Source organism: Pongo abelii, chromosome 20 (assembly GCF_028885655.2).
Source record: "Pongo abelii isolate AG06213 chromosome 20, NHGRI_mPonAbe1-v2.0_pri, whole genome shotgun sequence".
Classification (NCBI taxonomy): domain Eukaryota; kingdom Metazoa; phylum Chordata; class Mammalia; order Primates; family Hominidae; genus Pongo; species Pongo abelii.
The window spans coordinates 6694680-6704410 of NC_072005.2; the positions used below are offsets into that span (position 1 = coordinate 6694680).

Genomic DNA, 9731 nt, shown 5'->3' on the forward strand with positions numbered 1-9731 from the left:
CAGTCTGCGATACCTCCCACTTCCTTCTTTGTCTGACCGGGCTATTTATTCATCTGGGCCCCAGCTATATTTGTTTCTGCTTACAGGAAGTCTTCACCCCAGCCCTGTTCCCTGCCGCTGTCCCATGCTTGTGGTCTCCAGTGAGGAAGGTTTCTCCAAGCTCCAAAAGGCATTCTGGATGCTCTAGTTGAAGGGAAGGTGGGTCGGGGGTGGAGACCCATCTTGGGAACCTGCCCTTAAGTGTGCACACAAGCAGATCTCCAATTCCTCAGTCGCCCCTCAAGATTCAGGGCTGCTTCCCTAGAAGTCAGGTCGAGGCTGTGCAGCTGGGTGCTGTGCCTGCTATTGTATGTGATACTCAACGAACTTAGGAGGCCCCATGTTATATGCAAGGAAACAGAGAGAGTAAGCCAGTGATCCAGGGTCACACAGCAAATGGCAACAGGCTGAGAGATTTGGTCCCAGGGAGTCGAGCTACGGAGCAGCAATGCATATAGTCAGTGTCTGGCTTTGAGCCTGGAGTCTCCCACTCACTCATTAGCTGTGTGACCTCAAGGAGGTTTCTTACCCTCTCTGTGCCTCGCAGGCTTTTTAACAAATTAAAATCCACAGAAGCCTTAACATACAGCGCAGCGTAGCAATCACTCTGTTACCTCGTATTATTTTTTCTTTTCTTGAGATAGGGTCTCGCTTGTTGCCCCGGCTGGTCTTTAACTCCTGGGCTTGAGTGATACTCCTGCACTGGCCTCCGAGTAGCTGGAACTACTACAGGCACTTGTCACTGTGCCCGGTTAGCTTCTATTATTATTTGTTTTTGAGATGGAGTCTTGCTCTGTTGCCCAGGCTGGAGTGCAATGGTGCAATCTCTGCTCACTGCAACCTCTGCCTCCCTGGCTCAAGCGATTCTCCCATTTCAGCCTCCTGAGTAGCTGGGATTACAGGCACCTGCCACCACACTTGGCAAATTTTTGTATTTTTAGTAGAGACGGGGTTTCACCATGTTGACCAGGCTGGTCTCGAACTCCTGACCTCAAACGATCCGTCCGCCTTGGACTCCCAAAGTGCTGGGATTACAGGCGTGAACCACCACGCCCAGCCTATTCTTTCTTTTCCTCTGTAGCCTGAGCCACTTGGGGGCCTTCAAATCCCCGTTCTCCCCTCTCCCCCAGCTCTCATGCCCGCGGTTCCCTCATCTGGGCATGAGCTCTTCCGCCATGTTCCTACTGACCTTTCCTGACCCCTAAGGCTGGGTCAGAGCCCTGTGCAGTTCCGGTCACGGCGCTGATGGCCCAGTGATGGCGCTGCCAGGTAACATGTCCCTCTGCCTGACCCCCACCCTGGGCACTGGGAGCCCCTTGAGGGCTGGGAGCAGGTGGGTCTTTGTGACCGCTCCGTCCCAGCGCCTGGCTTTGGGCCCTGCATGCAGCGGTTACTGAATGAATATTTATTGAATATGCAAAGCCACGGACCCTGTGCCCGCGCCCCCGCCACACACAGCGAAAACAGGTTTCTACATTGTAAACACAACCTCCGTGTAGACCCCAACCCCCAAAAAGGCAAGACACCGGCGTAGCCAAACAGTTTGGTCATTATTGTACACATAGCTGGGAGGGAGGGGTGGTCCCCGGGTAAGGACAGCGCTGCCCAATATTTGGGGGGAGGAAGGGACTCTTCTTCTAAATGGACTTGTCCGGGAGCCGGGGTCCCGGGGAGCTGGGCGCCTGGTCCACATGGACCCCCTCCACCTCCCCACATATGCTGTGGAAGAAGGGCAGGAGTGAGAAATGCTGGGGGAGGAGGACCCTTTGGTCTGAGATGTGGAGGTGATCATAACAGTTCCCGCCCGCTGGCTGTTTTGTTGACTTTGGAGAGGCCTTCCCGGAACCCAGAGTCCGTCATTCTGGGGGCAGACAGCAAGGAGGCGTCCAGCGTTGCAGGGCAGCAGGCCCCACCCACTCTACCCGTAACAACTCAGGCCCCGCCCCACCCCCCCAACCACAGCAGCCCTGGCCTTGCCCACTCTACCCCAGACTCACCCAGGCCGCACCCACCTCACTCCCACAGCAGCGCAGGCCCTACCCTTCTACCCCAACCACCTAGGCCCCGCCCCCAGCAGCCCTGGCCCCACCCGCTCTACCCGTAACCACTCAGGCCCCGCCCACCTTACCCCCACAGCAGCCCAGGCCCCACCCGCTCTACCCGTAACCACTCAGGCCCCGCCCACCTTACCCCCACAGCAGCCCAGGCCCCACCCGCTCTACCCGTAACCACTCAGGCCCCGCCCACCTTACCCCCACAGCAGCCCAGGCCCCACCCGTTCTACCCGAACTACCTAGGCCCCGCCCACCCCCGCCCCCAGAGCAGCCCTGGGTGTCTCCCTAGCGGCCGTAACCCCACCCCTAGCTCAGCCTGGCCTTAGGTATTCCACAGCTGTCCAGTCCCCACCTGCACATGTGCCCTGGCTGCCCCCCATCTCCCCTCCATCCCTCCTCAACAGCAGGCTCTGCCCTAACACTGCCCCCAGGGCTGCTACAGTCCCTCCCCCCGCCCACCCTGCCCTTAGAGCTGCCCACCCCCTACTCCACCCCCAGAGCCGCCGGCCCTGCCCATGGTGCCCCGCTCACACTTGCTCCATCTGAACATCCTCCTCGTCCTCCTGGGGCAGCTGCAGGTACGGGTTGTTCCCTGTGGGCTGGAACTTGTAGCCCGTGAGCACGAAGAAGGCTAGGGTGGAGCCCTCCACCAAGAGCTGGTGGACAGGGCAGAGTGGGGGCGTCAGGTGCACCCCCACCCCCACCGTGGTTGCCCTCCCATCCCACCTGGGCCTCGGGCTCACCTGGTACAGCCACTGCCACTGAAAGGGCACAGCCACCTGCAGCAGGATGGCGATGATGCGGGTGAAGTAGATGTAGCAGATGACCTGCAGGGGCGCGAGCAGGCGTGGGGCCAGGACTGTAAGGGCACGGGCAGGCATGGGGCTGGACTGCAGGACTGCAGGACTGCGGGCTGGAGAGCATGGATGGGGGCCTCGGGATGGGGCAGCAGCTGAGGGGCTGGGGTGGGCGCGCAGCAGGCCGGTAATCTCCCCAAACCCGCTGTGAGTGAGGTGGGCTCCTACCATGACATAGTAATGCCGGAACAGCTTCAGCTTGGCCAGGTTCACCGCCACTGAGGGTGGACACAGAGGGCGGTCAGGGGAGACTGAGGGTGGGAGGGAGCGGAGGGGCCGGGGGCTGGGAGAGGCGACAAACAGAACATCTGAGGGAGTGTCCAAGGAACAGAAAGTCTGGAGGGGACATTAGGTGGGGCAGAAAGGCCGAAGGGGGATATCAGAGAGGAGGGAAGGGCCACCCAACAGGGCAGAGAGGCCAGATAGAGGCATTTGGGGGAAAGAGAGGCCAGACTGGGGTGTCCAGGGAGGCAGAGGCCTGGGGGCTGGGCAGAGAGGCCAGGAGGGGCATCCAAGGGGCAGAAAGAAGGGCCCGGGGGGAGGAAGGCGGCCATGAGCAGAGGGCCTGCAGGCGTAGGGCCTCACCCTTCCCATCTGTGCCAGACGCGTCCTGGAGATGCCGGATGGACCTGGGACAAGTGGAGGACACAGGGTGTGGTCAGCGCAGACATCGCCCATGTGCACAGGGCAGAACCTCAGCCCGGGGGCAGGGTCCTCACCAGACTACAGGGAACAGGATGGCGCCGCAGCAGATGAGGTCCACCAGGAACAAAATCTCCTTCCACAGCACGTAGTCGCTGGCGCCCTCCTCGCGGGACTCGATGACGATGTAGGCCACGTTGGCCAGGACCTGCGCAGGCGGCGGGGGTGGGTGGGCACTGCCTGGCATGCTCCCCTCTGCCCCCACCACCCTGTGCAGCCCTCCCCGCCCTGCTCCGGAGGCTGCTCCATCCGCACCTGCATGGGGATCACGATCCCAAAGACCTTCTTCTCCTTATCCGACAGGACGTACTTGATGAAGGCCCAGCCTGAGCCGATCAGGGCGATGGTGATGAAGAGGAGGGCGCCCTTCAGCCTGAAGGAGCAGGGGAGGGCGTGATGATGAGGTGGGGGGCCCACCCTCCCCTGCCCGCCTCCCCCCAGCTGCCCAGCAGAGTGGGGGACACTCACAGGTGTGCGATGTAGTACATGATGGCAAGGCCTTCGATGGGGTGGCCCTGGCTGTTGATGAAGTAGTAGTTGATCTGGGGGTGGACGGACAGACGGACAGTGAGGCGCACAGAGGGGTGGGAGGCTGGTGGTGCTGGTGGGGAATTAGGAACACGGACCGTCACCAGCAGATGGGTGGTCAGAAAGTTGAATAATGAGGACGGTGGGTGGGACTCAAAACTGGTAATCGGGGCTGAAAAAATGGAGGGAACAGTCACAGCTGGAGGGGTGAATGGTTGGACAATCAGAGACGGACAGTCACAGCTGAACCAAGGGACAGTGGTGGACAGAGCTGCCCCGCAGGACTGGCGGACAGAGGGGACGGGCGGCTGGCCACACTGGTAAAATGGGTGGACACGTGGACAGCTGGCGGATGGCCCTCCCACAAGCCCAGGGTCTGCAGAGATTTGGGGGATGGCCCGAATGGTCTCTTCCTTTCAGCCCACCCCCCGCTGCTCCCCGGTCCAAGGCTCTCACGCTGTGGAAGAGGAGAGAGATGCTCTTGGTGAAGGCCAAGCCCGCCATGAGCCAGTGGATCTTGAACACACTGTACCTGGTGGGAGGGTCAGGGAGACGGGGGTGAGGGGCAGCAGCAGGACATAGGGATGGGGGTCTGGTGAAGGGACGTGGGGGACCCCCAGGGGCAGGGGCATTACGTGTTCCTGCAGAGGATGGACACCCAGAAGATGCCGGCGGCCAGGAAGCAGGCGGACATGACCATGTAGAGCTTGAAAAGGGGCATCTCCGCCGCCGACAGGAAGCCATCGGGGTTCTTCTCCCGGATCATCACCTGCGGAGGGGACAGTGGTGGGCGGCGGCGGCAGGGGCACAGCCCGACTGCTGGCCTGGGAGAGCAGCGAGTGGGGGTCTCCAGCTCTCTCACTTTCTACTAGGCCACTCATCCACTCTGAGCCTCAGTTGGCCCCATCTCTCAAATGGGTATGACAGCTCCCACTTCGCACCCGGGAGGGCTGGGAGAAGCTAAGCGGGGCGAGGTGCTCCGGGCCAGCAGTGGCCTGCAGGGGGCGCTCCCTGGCTCTGCTGCCCTCCCCTCTGCTCACTGTGATGTCGAATGGATGCTCCTTTCCCGGCACTGAATTGTTGCAGTTGTGGAAGTTCAGGCTGTACTGGCCTTCTTCTGCCTGAGAGCCGATCACCACATGGAACTGGGCGGGGGGAAGAGAGGAGGGCTCAGCCTGGGGGACCCGTGGTCTGGGGCGACAATCAGCTTGGGGGTCCCGTGGTCTGGGGTGACGGTAGGGCTGCAGGAGGGCTCAGCTTGCGGGTCCTGTGCTCTGGGGCAACGGTAGGACTGCAGGAGGGCTCAGCTTGGAGGTCCCGTGCTCTGGGGTGATGGTAGGGCCACAGGAAGGTTCAGCTTGGGGGTCCCATGCTCTGGGGTGACGGTAGGGCCGCAGGCGCTGCAAACACTCACACTGAAGTTGTAGGAGTTGTTGAGGTGGCTCAGGCCCAACACCAGGTCCTTGTCCTTCCCACTAGGACCCTGAAGGGACAGAGCCCCTCCATCAGCTGGTTCTGGGTCCCTGCAGGGCCCTGGGGTGTGCGTCTTCCCTCCTGCCCCGCCTCCCCGAAACCTGAATCACTGCGGGTGTTGACTTGGGCTTGCTGGCTGCAGAGGTCCCTCCTGTAAGAGACAGGGCAGTGATTTTAAGAGATGGATGGATAGAGGGACAGTGGCAAAATGGGATGGCGGGGGTGCAAAGGGCCGACCTGCCCATCCACCCGTCTGCACAGCCAGCCTGACTCACCGCCATCCACCTTGCGGGGGACTGTGGCCTGTGGCTTCGGGAGCCCTGGTTTGGAGGGTGCTTCCGGGAGGAGCCCGGGAAAGATAAACAACGTCTTCTGCTCTCCATACTTCCGCACCTGGACCCTGGGGTGAGGGTGGGGTGGGGCATGAGGCTGGGGGGCTGAACCTGGCTCAGGCACCGGCAAAGGACTCAGTAGCCTCTGGGACCCTCTGCGTGTCCTCCCTGAGGGGCGGGGTCCAGCTGAGTCAGTTATCACTGAGTTTCAGCCTCTGGTTCCCACCGGTCAAGGCGGCTGCCACCTTCCTGTGCTGCCTGCATCAGCAATTATTTGTCAGTCCCCATGACATCAATCTACTCTTTTTCTCTTTTCTTTAGAGACAGGGTCTTGCTCTGTCGCCCAAGCTGGAGCGCTGTGGTGCAATCACAGCTCACTGCAGCCTCAAATTCCTGGGATCAGGCAATCCTCCCACCTCAGCCTCCGGAGTAGATGGGACCACAGGCGCACACCACCATGCTTGGCTAATTTTTAAATTTTCTATAGAGACAGGGGTCTCCCTATGTTGCCCAGGCTGGTCTCGAACTCCTGGCTTCAAGTGATCCTCCTGGCTCAGCCAGCCTCCCAAAGCACTGGAATTAATGGCACGAGCCACCATGGCCAGCCCTACTTTTATTATTATTATTATTATTATTATTATTATTTTGAGACAGGCTGTTGATCTGTCATCCAGGCTGGAGTGCAGCAGTGCAAACTTGGCTCACTGCAACCTCCACCTCCCCAGCTCAGGAGATCCTCTCACCTCAGCTTCTAGAGTAGCTGGGACTACAGGCGTGCACCACCATGCCTGCCTAATTCCTGTACATTTTTTGCTTTTTTAGTAAAGACAAGGTTTTGCCGTGTTGCCCAGGCTGGTCTACAATTCCTGGGCCCAAGCAATCCGTTTGCCTTGGCCTCCCAAAGTACTGGGATTACAGGCATAAGCCACTGCCTGCCCCTAAGTATATTATTTAAAAACAAAACATTTTACCTACAGAAAAGCAACATGGTTTTGTCAGACCCTGGCCCCAGAATCCCACTTCCTGGGACTCAGTTTTCTTGTCTGAAGAGCGGAGATGATCACGGGATAAGGAATGGATGAGTTAATGTGTTAAAGCTCCGGGACACCGGAAGCACCCAACATGTGCGAATAATTGTTATTCATTCTCACAACAACCCTCTGTATCCGGGTCTTCTGCCCTGAGACACCAACACCTGCTGAGTCCCTCTCTCCTTCCTTCCAACAATCAGAAGACTTGAAAGCAAAACTAAAAAGTAAGTGGCTTTCTCTCTCTGCTTCTCATCCCATCTGATCAGCCCAGGTGCCTGTGGGCATCACACCAGGGAAACACAGATGAAGCATCTGAGCGAGCCCCCGGTCCCCAACTCACTGCAGATCCTTGGTGTTGATGAGGAACAGGACCAGGAAACTGCTACTGTTTTTCTGGAGAGGGCAGTCCTGGAAATCCCGGGTCTGGGGGGTGAGCAGGAGGGAGTCTTGGTTACTCCTCTCCTGGTCCAGCTCCACCCTGCCTCCCTCCCTGTCCACCCACGGGATCTTCCTGCTCCTGCCTCTGACAAAGAACAGGGGCCCTTGGGTTACAGGTGCAGAGGACAGACCCTACCCCCTCCCTCCAGCCCCTTCTCCCATGTTCCCCATTCCCTCCACTCACTGAATAGGTGTGAACTCTGCCAGATCGAACCCGGCTGAGACTGAACCCCACCTGGTGGGTGGAAAAAAAAAAGGGGAGGGTGTGAGGGACAGTAGAGACCTCCCAGCTATCCCTTTCAGTAGCAATAGAAACCTAACCTCACATTTACTGAACACCTAACATGTGCTAGATCCCACACGCTCTTTTTCTTTTTTAGAGTTGGGGTGGTGGGTGGACCTCATTCTGTTTCTCAAGCTGGAATACAGTGGCAGGATCATAGCTCACTACAGCCTCGAACTCCCGGGTTCAAACGATCCTCTCACCTCGGCCTCCCGACTGGCTGGGACTACAGGCACACCTCACCATGCCCGGCTAATTTAAAAAACTTTTTGTAGAGGCGGGGGTTCTCACTATGTTGCCCAGGCTGGTCTTGAACTCCTGGCCTCAGGCAATCCTCCCACCTTGGCCTCCCAAAGTGCTAGGACTACAAAGCCTGAGCCACCGCGCCCCGCCTGTCCCCCAAGTCTTAAGAAAAGTCCCTAGCACATCCTGTGTAAGACATCATTACTCCCAGTTACAGATGACGAAACAGGCTCAGAGATCACAGGACTTGTACAAGATCACATGGGTAGCGGCAGAACTGGGAACCCAGAACCGCGGGATTGCACCCTGCTCTCCTCCAGCAAACTCCTCAAGGTCCCTCACCAGCAGGGACTTCTCTTCTGCCTCCCGGAGGCCCAGCCGCAGGAGGCTCAACTCCACCTCCAGGGAGCCATTGGTGTAGAAACCGAAGCTGTTCAGCTGGATGTCCGCTCGCTTCTCCCCCTGCCGGAGACCAAGGAGGCAGAGGCAGTTCAGACCTCTTTCCGCCTGCCCAGCCCCAGGGGTCTGGCACGAGGACCTCCAGAAGGGCCTCCTGGTACCCCTCTATTTAGGACAGGCCCAGAGGATGACAAGAGAAAGTTGAGAGGGACTTCCTCCCTGCAGGGAAAGGGTGGCCCTGCGTTCTCCGACCTCTGTTCTGAGAGCCCAGGAACTGAGATCCTGGGGCACCTGGAAGTCTCCCCACTGGGGTGAGCACCACCCGGAGAACAGTTATTCACCTCGGCGTGCCTGGCCTTCACCTTCCCGAAGAACTTTTAGATTCCAGTTGAGCTCCCAGCAACATTTCAACGGAACCCCCCAAATCTCATTAAGTGCCCAGAGGACCCCACTCTATAGCCCCCCAGGACCCCGCTGTGCGGCTCCAGGGTCTCTAACGCCCCAAAAGTGATTCCAAGAATTTAAAGGACTAAGACCCAGTGGGGGGGGAGGGGGTGTAGTACCCAAGAGATGGAGCCCCGCCCCCGAAGGGAGGGGGCCGACCCCAGCGAGGCGGGCCCGGCAACTCCATCCGGAGGACCGAAGGGGATCCCGGGACGAGACCACTCCGGGCCCGGAAACGGGGGGCGCCGGACCACTCCACCGCGTCGGGGGCGGGGGAGGGCGGACGAGACCACTCCAAGCCAGGGGGCTTCTCCGAGACAAAGTTGAGCCCCCGACCCCAGAGCCTCGCGCGGCGGGCCTCACCGTCAGCGCCAGCCGGTGGATGCGCCCGGAGCAGCCACCCAACAGCAGCAGCAGAAGTAGCCGCTGCCCCCACTCCGCGGGGCTCCCGCGACCGAGCCCCCTCCTCTCGCTCACTGCCATCTCTGGAGCCACCGCCTCCCCGACTCCGCCTCTGGCGCCCAAGCCCGCCCACCGATGAGCCAATCGCCGCACGGTGGGGCCCGGCGCTTCGGGGTTTCCAGTCCGCCAACCAATCAGCAATTGCTCTCCGCAAGCCCGCCTGCTTACGTCACCCGATGGACAGCATCGATTCCGAATGGGAGTGCCGATAACGCTTAACCCCCAGCTCACTCTCACCAATCGCTATAAAGATTGTCCGGATGTGATTTTAATGAGCAGTTTATCTAACCAATTGTCATGGATCTGATATACGGCCCTTAAAGCGGAATTTCTCCGCCCACTCTTAACGGTCCGGGACTACATTACCCAGAATGCAGTGGGAGCAGACAAGGGCCACAAAGCATTAACTAAACTACATTTCCCAGTATCCCCAAGGACGGACTTCC

At 59.4% G+C, this 9731-nt stretch overlaps 1 protein-coding gene across 4 annotated transcripts; it reads right to left on the bottom strand.

Moving 5' to 3' along the window:
• Positions 1-1429: 1429 nt before the first annotated feature.
• Positions 1430-9356, bottom strand: GPR108 (G protein-coupled receptor 108). 4 transcript variants are annotated; one of them, XM_024236764.3, is made up of 18 exons: positions 9187-9356; positions 8323-8442; positions 7639-7689; positions 7357-7439; positions 5929-6053; positions 5755-5804; positions 5595-5663; positions 5221-5325; positions 4816-4949; positions 4637-4712; positions 4121-4194; positions 3908-4025; positions 3670-3800; positions 3536-3579; positions 3119-3168; positions 2837-2920; positions 2625-2749; positions 1571-1900 (listed from the first exon to the last, which is right to left on the bottom strand). In XM_024236764.3, exons 1-18 carry the CDS (start codon positions 9304-9306, stop codon positions 1828-1830), a joined length of 1632 nt encoding a protein of 543 aa, XP_024092532.3. In that variant the 5' UTR covers positions 9307-9356; the 3' UTR covers positions 1571-1827. The 4 variants fall into 4 exon arrangements, 2 of the variants coding, with proteins under 2 accessions (XP_054395445.2, XP_024092532.3); XR_002912388.3 differs by having other exon boundaries at positions 1702-1900; positions 2837-2952; positions 9187-9345; XR_008516366.2 differs by having other exon boundaries at positions 1702-1900; positions 2837-3006; positions 9187-9345.
• Positions 9357-9731: the final 375 nt, after the last annotated feature.